This window comes from Hesperophylax consimilis, chromosome 10 (genome assembly GCF_061612785.1).
Source record: "Hesperophylax consimilis isolate HC1 chromosome 10, BYU_Hcon_1.0, whole genome shotgun sequence".
Lineage (NCBI taxonomy): Eukaryota > Metazoa > Arthropoda > Insecta > Trichoptera > Limnephilidae > Hesperophylax > Hesperophylax consimilis.
This window is the reverse complement of record NC_142845.1, coordinates 21,003,946-21,021,157: the sequence shown is the minus strand read 5'-3', so window position 1 is coordinate 21,021,157 and position 17,212 is coordinate 21,003,946. Positions and strand designations below refer to the sequence as shown.

The 17,212-nt window shown below is 36.0% G+C and overlaps 1 protein-coding gene across 1 annotated transcript in view; it reads left to right on the top strand.

Annotated features, from left to right (window-relative positions):
- The window catches only part of FANCI (Fanconi anemia complementation group I), a 32,573-nt gene extending 19,102 nt beyond the window's left edge, over window positions 1-13,471 (top strand). The window contains exons 16-27 of the mRNA XM_089636361.1: window positions 707-901; window positions 1,402-1,628; window positions 3,214-3,399; window positions 3,740-3,867; window positions 5,086-5,288; window positions 6,342-6,518; window positions 7,574-7,754; window positions 8,460-8,667; window positions 9,518-9,618; window positions 9,929-10,035; window positions 10,933-11,140; window positions 13,261-13,471. Of these exons, the coding sequence (XP_089492487.1) occupies window positions 707-901; window positions 1,402-1,628; window positions 3,214-3,399; window positions 3,740-3,867; window positions 5,086-5,288; window positions 6,342-6,518; window positions 7,574-7,754; window positions 8,460-8,667; window positions 9,518-9,618; window positions 9,929-10,035; window positions 10,933-11,140; window positions 13,261-13,361 (2,022 nt within the window). The 3' untranslated portion in view covers window positions 13,362-13,471. The remainder of the gene's footprint in view (window positions 1-706; window positions 902-1,401; window positions 1,629-3,213; window positions 3,400-3,739; window positions 3,868-5,085; window positions 5,289-6,341; window positions 6,519-7,573; window positions 7,755-8,459; window positions 8,668-9,517; window positions 9,619-9,928; window positions 10,036-10,932; window positions 11,141-13,260) is intronic.
- Window positions 13,472-17,212: the final 3,741 nt, after the last annotated feature.

The window sequence follows — 17,212 nt, the reverse complement described above, 5'->3', positions numbered from 1 at the left end:
AGATGCGTATTTGTTATTTTACGAGTAAAACAATTTAAGCAATTTTTTTTTTACTAGAATATAAAATCACTTTAACTCATGAGACTACTTCAATAGAGGTCTAGCTGCAAAAAGCTACTTCTGAGACATTGGCAATTGAACTTTTAAATCATAATGTCTCCGTACAAAACAACATGCTGCCACACTGACATCAACTTAAGTAATTAGGAATCCAAAGTGTGTAATTCCCGGACAGCTATATTTCTGTTTTTCACAAGAAAACTCTGTTTGGTACTTACAGTGATTAGAAACCATTGATATTGTGAGGTTAGTTATCAATATACAGGGTGTCGCTAACTTCGGGGAGATGATTTGACATGATTTTACAAGTAAATAAGAAAAATAACTTCTTTCAAAATTCTAATGTTTTAAGGTATTTTTTATATGAAAAAGATGAATTGTTTGGTTGGGAAAATAAATAATCTTCTATGGAGAAATATTTTTGTATGGGAAAATGAACATTGGAATTTCGAAAAAAATTACTTATCTTTTTTACTTCTACAATCATGTAGAATCACCTCCCGAAGTTATCGCACTTTACCCCCGGACACCCGGTATAATATTAATGATTATCGATAAAAAGGTTCAATGGTGAACCAAATATTTATTTAAGCAGTTCTATAATTATTTTGTCATTGGTTCTGTTATTATTTATCTTTGATTACAGAATGATAGCGTGTCTCTTGGCGACTTGAACCCCGAGGCCGCAACAAACAGCATAGTGGTGCGGCAGACACTGCAGGTGTGTGAGGCGCTCATGGCTCACTGCGTCATACATTCAAAGGGCACCGTTGTGAGCGTCGATGGAAAGACACTGTTGGGACTGCACAAAACGTACTGTCACCTACTAGACTTTGTGAAGGTAACACAATAATAAATATCATGGTGTGCCAGCCTTTATTGCTTAAATTGCATATGTATTTCCTAGTTATCAACAAACCCTTGAATCTGTGCAGAAACCCTCTCCCCTCCAATCCAAAAGATTCCTCTGTCCTATCAATCTTTAGAGCACAAGGGGCGGGTGGGAATGTTGTCCTTGTTCTACCGGTATTTGAATGGAAGCTGTCGTAGCTACAGAGCCCATTATTGCAATCTTTAGAGCACAGGGGTCGGGTGGGAACACTGTCCCTGTTCTACCGGTATTTTAATGGAAGCTGTCGCAGCAATGTTACAGAGCCCATTATTCCAATCTTTAGAGCAGTGGGAAAGCTGTCCTTGTTCTACCAGTATTTGAGTGGTCTCTGTCGCAGAAATGCGACAGAGACCATTACGTATTGCCATCTTTTGTTGGGGCTACCAACTATCTCATATTTAGATTATAGTTTTCATATTATCCAGCCGGCCTTTATAATTTATTTTTAGACTAATTCCCGCCCTAAAAAACAAGCAGACAAGGGAAGCAAGAGAACGCAGAAGAGCCAGAAGGAACCTGAGGATAAAGGGCAGCCCGAGAAGAAGACAAAGAGGAAAGGTAGGGAGGGACCCTTGAAACTGTCGGAGTTGAGCAAGGATAGAGGGGGAGTCTTCAAACAACCTGAAACGGTATGGGATGTGGTGACTGTATACGCCATGCTGCAATTACTGCATCGGTAAGAACAATGAAACACCTTTCATCTTTTATGACTCTCATGAAATTTTATCAGTCTTGAACATTGAACAGCAATGTGGTATATTTTCTTATTTTGTAACAGTTAAATGGCTGTTTCAAAGCTCCATAGTTCATAATGAAAATTAAGGTGCTAGCTGAAATTAGTTGCCCTAAATACATATTCAACTATGAGATTGACTTGAAAATTTCATGACACCGTAGCTCGTTAATGGAAAGTTTTATGGAGGAGGCATCTATTGCATAGTGGCATCGTCAAGCTTACAACATGATTTAAAAAAGGCCCACTGCAGTACAAAAAAAAACCCATGAAAAATACTGGCGATTTCTTGAAAAATCAGTTCCAATTTTGAAAATGACAAATAATTTTCAGGTAGGTAGTATAGGTAATTTAAAAAAAAATTAAGTAGGTACTTTGTCGCTTGTCTGAATTCTTCACACAATCAGTTCCATTTTTAAAAATGATACTTTAATTCAAAGAATATTTGAATTCATTGAACCAGAGTTACGCAGGTCAGACAAACAACCGAAATTAGTATTTTTGGTTCCGAATTAAGTGTTATGAATTAAGACTTTGTTATTTGAAGTATTGCCTCCATACATGCTTAGGGTAAGGTGTTTCAAAGAATTTGATCAATTCATCAAATTTCTAAGTTAAAGTTCTGGAATGGTTCTATTCAAGTTTTGTTATTATACCATTATTGGCCAGTTGATTCACATAACTGAAATGACAGTACTTGAAGAGAACTTTCACAGAACTTAAAAATTAACTTTATAATTCTGTGAAACAACTCGCCCTTAATGTCTCTCAAACATTTTATTTATTTATTGCATCTCACTATACATAAATCATGTTTTTTCTCATAAACATCAACCTCACTAAGACTAAGGACGGGTTGTTTCGGAGGATTTGAACAATTCATCAAATTTCAACGTTGATTTCCGGATTCTGTGAAAGTCCTATTCAAGTTCTGTTATTATATCAGCATAGGGTAGTTGCTTGACAGAACTGAAATAAAAACACAACTTGAAAAAATCTTTCACAGAACCTGAAAATTAACTTTGAAATTTGAAGAATTGTTCAAATTCTCTGAAACAACCCGTCCTAAGCCCATATCGAGGTTAAAGATTTACATTTGAGTGAAGCAAAAATGGAGTAATCACAAACATAAAGTACTAATAATAAATACTACAAACAAACACAAAATATTTCAAAAAGAAAGAAAAAATATGTATTAGATGAGTTCCATACCTTTTTTGTTCAGACAGTCCACATAATGCACAAGCACATTTCCAACTATCAAATAAATAATTAAGCCATTAAAAGGGCAAAATTAAGTGTATGAAATCATTTGTGACTACATAATAATATATTTGGACATTTCCATTAGTGTTTAACTATTGCATGATACTTGACTAGCCCATTGGTCGCACGCCTCTGGGAGTCAGGACCAGCCTAATAGAATATGTATTACATGCTCGCAAAATTTATTTGTCCTTTGAGCCACATTGGGTGCAACACACAGAGACAATGAAACATAATTTTTTTTTGTGTTTCACATTTCCAGCGAAGACTCTTCGTGGTGTAAAAAAGATGACTCCAATCAGATTCGTACCAACAGACTTCTGCATCGATTTGTGGTCAAGGCAGGACTTAGTGTCCTAAAATCTCTGCATGGCGATATCCTAAACCCTGCGCAGCTTTCAGAACTATCTAAGGTTGCAACCATACTGTATGAATGCTGCGTGAAAAGGTATTGAAAAATCATGTTTTAATTTGTATGAAAATTTTGCAACCACAATGATTTTTACAACTTTATAAAATGCATGTTATTATATAGCATAGACTTCAATCATGAGATAAAAAAATTATTCAATGTTATTTTTTAATTTGCCTTGGCTGTGAATCGAAATTCGATCCACAGCTGCTTGGAAGGCAACTTTGCTGACCATTACACCATCAACTATTTCAAGAATGTCAATAATTTCACCCGGGAATATTTCACTTCAACCGAAATTAGTATTTTTGATAGACATATTCGACTTTTCACCACAATTTATCTTTGTTTTTTAAATTGTCCCTTTCTTCTGTAGGCTCAATGATTTTGCAGACTTTGACCACGAGACGGCTTTGCTGGTGGTGGAGTTGTTCCATGAGCTTTTCTTGACTGCTGCAGCCCCGGGAAATGATGACCATCTCCTCAATTTCCTGGGTGGTCTCGGTAAGAGCTCTAATACATAGATTTGGTGGAATGTAAAACATGTTATTCACTTTTCCAAAGGTTCAGTTCAATTCCTGTGTTAAATAGCCCAGGTGTTTGAACATACACCCACTTCTCTACAGAGCCTATAAAGTATTAGCCGATAGAATTGTATTGTCCATGTACCTGAAGCAAGGCCAATTTTATATCTCTGGTGATGTTCAGCAAAGATTTTTAATCAGACCCTGCGCAGAAAAGTAAATTTCTCTAAAGTAAGGTAAACTTGAACTTTTTTCGCCCAATTAGGTATTCGCAGATAAAGAAAAGTTTATGATTATTATATACGAAGTTATTTATTTTTTAATTTATTTTGTAACTGTATTTTATTTTTATTATATTTTTTTAATTTTCCTACTAGATGTATGAAAAAATTTGCATACGTCTAAATAAATATTCAAAAACAAACAACAGTTTACAGCGAGGAATTCGCGCGCCATTTTAAAAAGGACTACTCATTCGTAAGCAGATTTCATTATCGAAGATTAAAATAGTGATACTACAATGTGAGTTACCCGTATACTGTCTGATTCATTTATTGACAAATTAGTGAAAGGGCCTACCCACGCTACTTCCTCGCAACTTGTTTTTATCCCCTTGACCTTATGGGCAGTCTCTTAGTTACATTATGCTAATAAATAATATAATACATCTACAAACTTTCTCAAAAAACATATCGTAGCCTGGATAAAAAATCAAGATATTCACTTTATTCAAAAGATTATAATTCCAAACCAAACATAACCAAAATATAATAAGTAAAATTAAATATTACATATACACGTTCTTCAAGAATTATCCAAAAATACATACACTTACATATCGAAGTGTGTTTTCATGTTTCAATATATGTCTGTGAAAAAAAAAAAATAATAATAATAACTTTCTACCACAACACATAAACCTGTCACCCTTAATCACAAACACGTTAACACCTCAGCACAGGTTCTCCTAGTGAGGTGCTCACGTTACATACAATATCACCCACATACAGTTTTACCTATATCAACCTATGTTCTTTATTTTTTATACCTTTTTTCTGTACTTTTTTCTCTGTACTACAATATAAACCACTGTAATCATTTGTAAAACATGTACCTATTCAAGAATAGACATTTAAATAAAAAAAAATTATGCAAAATTGTTCATTAAGTAAATTTTTCTTCTTCTGTGTTTCCACAGAAGAAACTGACTCTGTCACATCCGCTAACCTCTCTGTGTGCATCTCCTCGGTGGCGGAGACTGTTGCTGCTCAGATCCTCAGCACATCGGAGGGCAGTTCTGAGACCGAGGATCCTTCTGCAGCCAAGATATCACCAGCTCTGTTGCGCCTGCTTAACTCACTGCTGGGGAAGATAGCGTCCAATACGCCCCACTGCAATAAGGTGGGCTTTATAATCTTACCAGCTTGCCTGTCTTCACCTGAGTTGCATTTTTCTTATTCATTAATTAAAAGTACAGGACATACCATATATGGCATTGTGTCTTATTTTTATAACAATCAAATAAATATTTCTAAACACCATAGCTAGTGATGAATGAGATAAGCTGAAAAAATTAGTGTTAACCAGATATTTCTGACACAAAGCTGTGCAGATTTCATGATAAGAGAGTTACCATTTTGAGATTTTTTGCTGCACCAGGTGTTCATATCTTGCTCTACTGTAGTAGGCCATGATTTATTTCAGGCCCAGTCTCCTCACACATTGGAGGGGACCCACCCTTTCCCAACGGCTGTTTGAGGAAACTGATTGTTTAACCTCCTTACAAACGTTTCTAGACCCTCCAATGTTCCTGCATGCATGATTGTTAGTACGAAATAATGTATGCATACTTACATCAGAGATGTGTTCGCCTGGTGGTTTGGCATCTAAATGAAATAATAAAGAAGGATAACAATATTTACAAGTGGAAGTATGATTGAAACATAAAATATACAAGCAGCATATCGAGGGCAGTTTACCCCACTATCACGGGGCAGTCCCGTCAAGAACGAGCGTGACGAGCGGTCTGGCCACAACGAGCCCAAGCACCCGCGTCCCTTAGCCGATTTTCTAAGAGTAATTCCTACCAGAGGTGACCAACTGTCTTCCCTCTGGAATTACCGAGTGATCACCACTTCTTATAGCCGCTATTAGATAATCACACGGAGCTATTGGAACTGCGAGTGGGTAGTAGCGCGTGAAATTTTAGCTAGCGATTTGAGATAGCTGACGAGGTGGCAGTAGCGGCGACTAATATGCGCTTTTCTGGTGACTAGAATTAAACATGTTCTAATTGAGTCGCCACTATGTTTAGTAGCTGCTAGTTAAGTCACTCGCAGCGAGTATCTTGTCACACAAAGCAATTATTTCACTACTGTCCAAGTAGCAGTGACAAATTCGCCCCAAATCACTGAGCCTTAAGTGATTATATGTACAATGTATTGTGTTTCCCAGTGGACGGAATGGCTGACTACGCTGTGCTCCGCTGAGGAGACCTCCAAGTGGCTGGGCGCCCTAGCCGTGCCGTCCCTTCTTACCATCTCAGCTAGGTCCGCCAACCCCTGGAGCGCTGCTGACACGCTGCTGCAGGCCCTTACTAAGATCATGGGCACAAACGGCGATGACACAGAGGTCTCTAACTTAAAGACAACTACTATCTAAATACAAGTATTCATTTTAGAGTTTATTCCCCAATCTCCCTATATTCCTTTCTGTGATTAATTTTGCATTTCAACATTAGGACTGGCTACTGAGTCTAAATACTCATAGTTGTTAATTGATCTAATAATATATTTTTTATAGCCTGGTCTGTCAGACACATTTTTAAGGCCTAGTTCTTTGAACCCCCGTCGTTATTGACATTGTCACCAAAACGATACCATTTTTAATTTTTGTCATTTGAATGGTCCCCGTTAACCGCTGATTCTTGGGTGGTAGAAGCGTTTGAAGGAATTGTTATGGTCGTTATACTTCTTATTTAATCAAACAATCCAACATAAAATTTTATAAATCACTGACAAGCCGAGGGAACCGCTCAAATCTCGACAAATTCTAATTGTGGCTGAATGGCGATTTGTGACGACATCAAATGTAACAGGGGTTCAAACACCTAGGCCTAAATCTAATCTGTATGTAAAGTGAGGTCTATTTTCATGATATGAAAATTTTTCATTTGTGTTTCTCCTTTATGCAAATTGTCCAGTAGTACAAGTGTGGACACTGGTGAATCTACATCACAGAGAACAAAATAAAACTTTTTTTTTTTTGATTTGAGCATTCTATTTTTTAAACTTTTTTCCATCTTTTCGGCAACCAGAGGGTTAAAAAAAAATTTGGAGGTAGGTCTATGCTTCGACGCACTTTAAAGCTAATATTAACCTCCTTGCAACCGATTTTTTTTCAAATTTGACCTGAATAATCCCACTTTGGACTTGATTCACTCGAAAATGAAAGCTCAAATAAAAATTTTTTACCTCAAAATCGAAATGTAATCCAAATGTAGATTCATCAGTTTCCCACTTGTACTACGCGAGTTTCCTGACACCATGTATAAAAAAATCTTTTCAATATTTATGCGACGTTCTCTTGTTCTTTAAAAATAAACTTCGTCTCACTATCTTAGAAGCATTCTCCCTTTAAAACTAACATGATAACAAATAATACCATGGTTGTTTTATTTTGCATAGCAACCGACGGGTGTGGAATACGACGGCCCGCTGAGCTGCCTCTGCAAAGCCACCGGCCCGGCGATTCTGGCTCTGTGCCAACACCTCAACCGGCGACTTGGAGCAGTCGAACTGGCGGCCGGGCGGCTCCGAGCAGAGCTGGGGAGTCTGCCGTACCGACGCAGTCTGCAGCAGCACTTCGGTAACTAAACACGCCTCAATAGAGCATATTTATGGCCTCTACCTAATTTCATATGTCAACCGCCATCTGCTGATCATTTCAATTTTATGTGGCCTATGGCAGAATTATAAATTATATAAACAGGGCAAATGTGTCATTAACCATTTTTATTAAATGTATATTATGTAGCCTACGGCAGAATCATAAATAATATATACATGGGAAATGTGCCATTAACCATTATTATTAAATGTATATTATGTAGCCTACGGCAGAATCATAAATAATATATACATGGGAAATGTGCCATTAACCATTATTATTAAATGTATATTATGTAGCCTAAGGCAGAATCATAAATAATATATACATGGGAAATGTGCCATTAACCATTATTATTAAATGTATATTAACCAAATGCCAAAATACTTTATGGAAGAAATTGTTTTTAATTAAAAATATACATACATAATTATGAAACCAGAAATGTAAAAAGAAATAAAAAATAACCATACATATTAGTTTGCATATGTAAAATGTGATATAAACATCATCATAAGTGGAAAATATTGCTTACACAATGATGAAGGACTTTATTCCACTGTACCTGAGTGGGAAACCGACTCGGCGTCTAACCAGCCAGTCACTAGTTTTATTATTTCAATTTGGGTATCTTCAGAATAATAAAATATGTATCATCATCATCTTCTGCATTTCTCATTCCAGCGCGCGCCGCTCTTAAGAACCGCGAGCGTCTCTTCTGTCTGGAGCTCCTGCATCTGTGCGGTGTGGCCATGTCGCTAGCGCGCCTGCCAAGCCCGGCCGGGGCGTGCTGTGCGGCGGCCTCCAAGCTGCTGGCACGCCTGCACGCCCTGCTGGCCGGCGCGGCGCAGCACTTCGCTACACGGGGAGCGTCTCCCATGCTAGCTGCACGGTACTGACATGCCTATTGTTATTCCTAGATATTGCAATCTGTATTATTCATCATTACAGCGCTACAACCCAGAGTGGGATTTGGCCTCCTCCACAAATGTCCTCCGAAGGCCTTTTAAGGATAATAATATCTGAACACTTTCGAGCATTCAATCTTGATATCATGATAAATCGGCAATTGCCAAGCACTTAATTGAAACCGTCCATTACTTTGGATTTGTTCCTGAAAGACTGGGAAGACCCAAAACCCATCAATTATGCCTAATTACAGATGCAGTTGAAATCCATAAAAGCCCCATTAATATTTATAGGGAAGACAGGGCTCAGCTTAATGGTTCTTGGTATCCGATACTTGACGGTTACACCAAAACTAAATTCCGAAAACCAAATTAATTTGGTTAATTATTATACTATATTACCAGCCCTAAGAGAATTGGCGGAATGTGCATGCAACACGGTATCTCTTCACATTCATAAATACACAAATGCTATCCGAAACTTTGGCTAAAGAAGGAGGAAGCGCAAGACGGCATAATTCCCCAAAAATATATCACAGTAATACTTTTGGTTGTGAAAATCTCAAATCAAATAATTATACAAATACATTGGTGTTGCTGTAGTATTCACATAGTGGGGTTTCCCCCTGGGACAAGTGGAAAGTTCTAAAAAATACCTGCTAAAGCATTTGGTATAAAATTAATGTGAGCTCTTAAAATTGGTTCAAGTCTTCTTTACGTACATAATATGTATTTGTAATTACTAGATTGAAAATTTGTTTTAGAGAACAGTTGTGTTTGCCATTCTTTTTTTCAAATTGTAATAATAAATTTCCATGATTGTTTTGGTTTCAGGTTTGACCGAGTAGTGAAGCTGGCCGGGCGGCCCCTGTCCAAGGCAGTGGATGCTTTCATAGATCACGTGGAAGGAGCGAGCACTCTCGATACTAGCGGAGGTAACTTATTTATTCCTTTCACCGTTCTCAATATGTTTTTTACATTGCGTGCATTCTTGGACACTAAAAGCAAATAAACAGAAGATGCGATTTTGGGATTCGGTATTAGCGTCACATGCTTCCGATTTCGTTAACTGCAAGCCAAATAAAAATTATTATGACGCAAAAAGAAAAACAAATTAACATAATATATTTTCAAAGTTGAACATTGTCCCGGCTGTTTGAATTTTGATGGATGATGGACTAGTCTTTTTACCAATTCTTGCTTAAATATTACCAATATGTACATACACTATATTTATATTCGTAGGAACTAACAAGGGACGAGGAAGTCAGGACACAAAACACATCCCCCGTCTTGTGTATGAGATGGAACACTTCTGCAAGAGGATAGTTCAACTCTCTACAAAAACCAAGGTATAAAAATTATTTTGTAGGTATTATATCAATACCCACTGTCCATCCACTGAGGTCATATGGCCTGGAGCAGTTTGATTTTTTTGGCGCACAAAGCTGGGCTTGCCATTCATCTTCTAGCCTCGCTTTTGCGTACAATAACTGAGGGTTTTCATACATGGTAAATGATCATTCGGAAATTAACCCCACAGGCCTCACATAGGCCGTATATTTCTTAAAGACGGTGTCAGAAGGTCGGAGAAGTTGTGTGTATTTCCGCTTTGCAATAAAATCCAAATAAATGGAATATATCTGAACATATCCGAAAACTAAAAACTGTTTTTGAAAGAGGATGAAATAAGCTTTCAAATTTTATTATTAGAAATAAACATATAATTCAACTTACATCTTTCGTCTAAACATTGAACTGAAATTAGTGACGAAAAAAAAACACGTTTAAGAGATAAAAAAATGTATTATAAACATTATTGTCACCTTTCTTGTATGTATATTGTTTCATGTAAAAATGAATAAAAAAATTCAGAAAATATTCCCAAATTCCGATCGGAACTTTTGGTTTTGTAGAGGTGTACATTTTAATTCTTCTGTGGTTTGAATATGAAGCATTGTGTTTTGCTCTGTCTAACACCGTTTTAATCATATTTCTCACCATGGCAGTAAGGGAGACAACGATTTCTATGACACTTATGAGCTGTTCCCAAAAGCGAACAAATGGACTACGGGTAATATGTAGCTGTTTGTTTGCAAAACCGAACAAACTAGCCTGAGTCACGAAAAATGGGATAGAGAGTAGCATAAAATAACTTCATATATGCTGTGGTGTTGCAAGTCGCCAACAATAATATTCACCATCAACGAAAAAGATTTTTATGTTGATGGCAACAATTCTTTTTTCAGTTGGATCTAGTCTGCCACCTCTCAAGGGGCAGTGCTAGAGATTTCCGCATCAAGGCCTCTGCTGTACGAGAGGCTCTGGGAGGAGCTGCAGGGGGAACTGGGGAGGGGGGTGTGGAGGCTGAAGTGGAAGGGGAGGATGAAGGGGAAGAGTCAATCATAGACGAGATAGATGCAGCTATTGATGGGGCGGATTTGGATGGTTCGGATGGTAATTGATTTTTATGTACAGTGCAATATTATATATACCCATATCCACATAGGGATCCTAATAAGGAATTCCAGTCATGTTTACAAATGTTGATTACAATACACTTCAATACAATTACAGTTCAATACAATTGAAATCTGACGGGGTATGCATGACATCATGCATACCAGTTTTGTCAGTTAACAGTAAGGTCAATCGCATGTGGGTCCGTATGAAAATATATATATGTATTTTTTATATTAGCACCACACAGGAGGCCCCGAGGAAAATAATTTCCCTCAGGGCCTATATCACTTGGGGTTGCTGTGTGTAGGGATTTTTTAAGGAAAGGAAGGAGAAGAAGATCTGGGAAAGAAATAGGTTTATTTATTGTTATTGCTTTTTTTCAAAACATATAGTAGAAATAACAAATAATTGGTAAATAAGTGGTAGTAGGAGATTTTCATAGACATATGAATATTAGTAGACCTGCCCTAAGTGATTAAAAGCGTATTATCCCCACTCCCCATACCGGTTCCATTGGAGCCGGCTGTGCTCGCGTATGGCCTCAAGTGAAATTTGAAAACGTGACGTCATCATTCTTGTGCGAACTATGGTCGAGGCATCATCGGTTCATTTTACGAAATAACACGGCAAAATGTTGACTTGTACTATGAAAACTTGTAAAAATAGATGTGAAAAAGAGAATAAACCCAATTGTCGTATTACATTCCATATATAAGCATTATTTTACTTTATTTTAAGCATATTCACATCATATAATATGAATCAGTTGTTACTATCACATCGAGAAACGTCTGGACGCGAAACACAAAGCTGGTTGGTTGCTGGGAAGTAAATTATGAACATTTATAAAAGTGTCTTAACTAAATACTTAAACGAAATATTCGACTCTGAAAATAGAACCGAATTTTTTGCCGAATTTGGACTTCGCAAATTTGTTCATAACGTGGCGAGTAATTTGCGCTCCCATGTAAAAATGTCTATTCATTCAAAAGCAGATTTTACTTTTAAGAAGTAAATGGTGATATTATAATGCGAGATGCCTATTTACTGTCAGATTGATTTATTGACGAATCACAGTCAGCTTCACTCCCTTCGTTCTTCAACAGTTGATTTTACCCCTCGCCATTATCTTCTCGTCTATTAATTCCTATGTCTGTGGAGATTTTCAAATATTGTCAGGTTATTCGTAACCCGGGAATGTTTGTCTTTCTTTAAAAAAAAAATAAAATAAAAATAAATAAATAAAAAAAATAAAAAAAATAAAAAAATAATAACAAAACATTTATTGTAGCTTTACGTTTTTGATGACAATTAATAGCATAAAATAACATTTAAAAAGGCATACAAATTAAAAATTAAAGTTAGTAAAGTCAGATTGTTGGTTATTATTTTACTTTAAATTCTAGAAAAGACATTAAAAGTTTAAACCAATATTTCCGGAATCTCGTCTACCCATTTGCACATTTCTTCTTCTTCAGTTGAAATGTTTTGGTGATTATCATTTACATGTAAAATTAACCATAGTGTAACACCACTGGATAATTGTGTAGTGACAAAATAAAGTAATCTTCTACGCTTTTCTGTTGTCTGCTTTCATTGATCTTTTTGTACTGGTGGTTTCCTTGCTCTTTTTGTACTGGTGGTTTCCTTGCTCTTTTTGGATCCACTATGTTTATTCTGCTCATATTAATATTTGAAATATGTACACAATTAAAACGATAAAAAAAAACCAAGACAGTAGCAATCACAACAGCAGCCATCATTGGAATATGGTACTGATGCTTTGCCCACATGACGTCTTTCTAGCGTCCTGACTGGATACGGATGATTTGAATGATATCTATAGTAATACGGAAACGGCAAATCGCAAGAGCAGTAACTCAATGTGCCGCTATTTCTAATGTCTTCCTCGACTACTTTTTCAGTTTTGTGAACACAAACATACTCAGGCTGAATTTATTATATAATAAAGATTTCTACAATACTCTATCTTATTACTAACTACAGACTAGACAAAATATATAATAATGTTGTGTGGATTTGACTATTTTTAATGTTGTTGTGAATTTTTAAAACATATTTTTGTGATAGAGATCAAAAATTTTATATTTCAGAAGCGACATCAAACAGGCAGAGCGACGACAGTGACGCAACGGACATTGATATTGATGAAGAAGAAATTAAACCGCCCAGCAAGAAAAAGCGCCTGAGTTAGTGACCATAGATAATAATAACATTTTATTGAACATTACTTCATCACAAATGAATAAAACATTATTGTGTTTTTGAAATTAATTATTGTTATTGCATAATGCTTATCAGAAAAAATACATATTTTTATATCAGTTTATCTTGTTGATCTCTCTTCTCTACCTAATTGATGTGTGCAATTATCAAACCCAAAACTGATTTTGTTTATTTAAAAAAAAAAAATTTTTAATAAAAGAAAGACAAACATTCCCAGGTTATGAATAACCTGACAATATTTGAAAATCTCCTAATACCACCACAGTAAGCTGAAAATGTTGCTTGTGTTGTGATGGAGGACTTAGCCAGCCGAGGAATTGAACACACTACGCCTAGGTGGGACCCAAATGCGATGTCAACTCGGCCACCGACCGGTCAAAATAAAGAATAAAATTATTTAATCAAGAAGGCCAAAAACAAATTAAGTTGGGTTCCCAACTCATCTATTCTATGGTCTATTTCATAGATTCTGTGAAATAGATTAGTGAGAACAGATTTTCTATGCAGAATGACCGATAGAAATTTAATCAACTTTAACTTTCGTTCTATGAAATAGATCATAGAATAGATGAGGTGGGAACCCATCTCCACGAGTACATCATGTGTTCACCAAAACTCTCCCGGTATTCCGCCCTTCATCTTTCTCCTGTTGTCCCATTACCTCAAACTAAATCACCCTTAGACCGTCGACCCGTGGGTCAGTAAGGAATCGATATAATCTGAGTGCTCTAAAGAAAAGCCCAGAAAAGTAGAGTTCGCTGAAGTAGGGTAACGGTTTGCAGCATAATCCTTACTGCACTCGATTCTTTACCAACCTTATCACGACGACGGCCTTACTTGCTTCTGGCAACATTTATTACACTGTACCTGAAAAGTAAAAAAAAAACAGACAGAATTTCAATGAAATGGTCAGTTTTCTCAAAGATGCGCATAATATCTTTGACTAGAATAATTATATTAAATCAATAATCATACAATATAATCTGACTAAGATCAACAAAGTTTTTTTTTAAATTCTTACAAAATAGGGAATAGGAAGAAGTATGACATGGGATGGTAATGTAAGTAGCTAAAAGAATAAAGGCTTGGTGAGAGATGAAATCCTCTGGTTGTGATGAAGAAATTAAAATTATTTGTAACTTGGGTTGAATATGAAAAGAGTACTTTTTGTATAAAAGGGTGAATTTTTTTTCTTTTAAAAATGTCCTAGGGGCAACGAAGTTACAATTAGACTAATTACAATGACTAGACTCTTTATTGTCTCATATACTCAAAATAAGACGTGGCAAGTAAGAAGCACTCTTATGTTTCTAGTAAATTCAATTCAAAAGTTAGCGATGCAATACCTATGGAGATTTCGGTAGATCTACCGATTTCTGAAAAAATCTTCTACCAAAATTTGTGAAAATCAAGCGAACTCTTCTGAAAATCTACCGAATTCAGTTTAAAAAATTTTGAATGGTGGGCAATTTTTCTCGAAAATAATAATGTGGGGATTTATTTTAATCCAAAGTTCTCTAGCTACCCCCCCCCCCATGATTTTGAAAATATTGTGAGGAATCATTTCTCCCCCCGAAATCTCCTAGCTACCCTCCCCCCCCGAGGATTTGAAAAAAATTTGGGAATTATTCGCTTCTGAAATTCGCAAACTACCCCCCACCCCCAATTAATGTCGAAATGGATGTCAAAATATTGTTGGGAATTTTTCAACATAGTTGTATTTAATAATTTTTGAAATTATTAGTAACGAATTCGTCCCTCCTGAAATCTCTAGCCACCCCTCCCACTCAAGGGCGGATCCAGCTTTGGCGCCAGGGGGGGGTCACGTAGTCGTGGTTAAGTTTTTTTTTTTTTTTTAAAGAAAGACAAACATTCCCGGGTTACGAATAACCCAACAATAACTCCTACCACCACCACAGAAAGCCGAAAATGCTTGCTTGTGTTGTGATGGAGGACTTAGGTCCGGTCAGTTACAGTTACAAGAAGTTATAATTTAATTTTGATAATAATATATACAAGTAAAAAGTAGGTATTGTTGGATATGGTAACACTAGGTATATCATTAAGATTGTCTTTTGCTCCGCAAGCCCGGGCGGCGTAGGCTCGTGTAATGTCAATTGTCAACCAATACAGTACAGATTACAATTATTAATCGTGTTCTTATTTCACCACAATATAACATGGTGTCAGGTGTGTCTTCAACATAGTATTGTGTGTAGGAATCTTGCAACTTTTTGAATTTCCTTTTCCTCGTTGTAGTTATTCGCCATCATATATAAAAGAAAGGTAATTTTTGGATAGGGCCTGACACGCTTATTACGAATATTTTTTAGAAAAAAACTTTATATTCGCCTTAATTACTATAAAAGAAAACTTTTTGCATTTCGGGCGGCGGAAAATTATGAATTTAAATTTTCAATTGCGTTAACCAAAATTCACTTCGCGAATCGATGCGGCGGCAATCAGCTGCCATTAGTTACGTCACTGTTATGTTGGTATCCCTGATACATTGATTTGTATCACAAGCCATGTTACACAAACCTAGCGTAGCCGGTAAACTAGTTGAAAACTGGGATGTTTTTCTTGCCTTGACGCGAGCAGGCGTTATTAAGGGGCACTTTTCTTTGTATCACAAACCATATTACACAAACCTCGGCATCCCACGAAGATAGCAACGGTCGTATTTAGCTCTTGTTAATGCATCAGTGATACCAACATAACAGTGCGTTCCTAATGGCGTCGCGTTGTCGCCACATCGATTCGCGAAGTGAATTTTGGTTTTATGCAATTGAAAATCAAAATGCATAATTTTCCGCCGCCCGAAATGCAAAAAGTTTTCTTTTATAGTAATTAAGGCGAATATAAAGTTTTTTTCTAAAAATTATTCGTAATAAGCGTGTCAGGCCCTATCCAAAATTTACCAAAAGAAATGATTGCTTAAAACGTTTCCACTCGTATTTTTGAAACCCTGGTGATTTTTTTAAAATTTCAACTCGAAAAATCAGACCATTTTTTATAAACCGGAAAGACGGGACATAATTTTATATGTGCAAAAAAACGGTAATTAACTAGCCGAAAGTCATTTAAAAAAGAACGTTTTCCACACGAATGTCACAAAAATGGCATGAAATTGTACGGAGTTCTGTTCATAACATCTGTCAAAACACCGCCATCTTTAGCAAAAAGCATATTATATACCAAACCACCTACTCATGAAAAAAGTCAAATCAAAAGTGGTTAAGTTCGCAGAGAACAAACAATAAATCTAGTGAACGTTAAACGTCAAATTCAAAAATTCGCCGGATATCAAAGTGTTGCCGTATAAAAAAAATAATCAGTGTGGAATTTTACAAAATTAAGGGAACATAATCGGAGACGGAACATTTTCATGTAAATCATTCAAAATTCATCATTAAAAATAATACTATGCATTTCTAAAAAAAATTACTAACGTTTTCGTAATCTTAGTAAAAAAATCTATCCACACTTTTAGCCTTCATTTTAATTGATTCTGAAGAATTTGTTAAAAATATTAAAAATGTGTCCACTTCCGAAGTTATTAATTCATCATCTAGAAAAATAAAATCTGGTACTTACCGCTAAGTCCGCTAACTTTATAGTTATACACGGGTTATAAAGTTTTAAAATCGTTGAACGTAAAATATATTAATTGTAAGGTATTGTTTTATTAATCTAAAATATAAATAACTTGCATCCCTCGTGCGGCATAATTTTATTTTTTTTAAATTCAATTATAATTTCGCCGAAATAAATTAAAATGTTAGCCTTGGGTGATTGGTTTATTTATGGCCTTGGGCA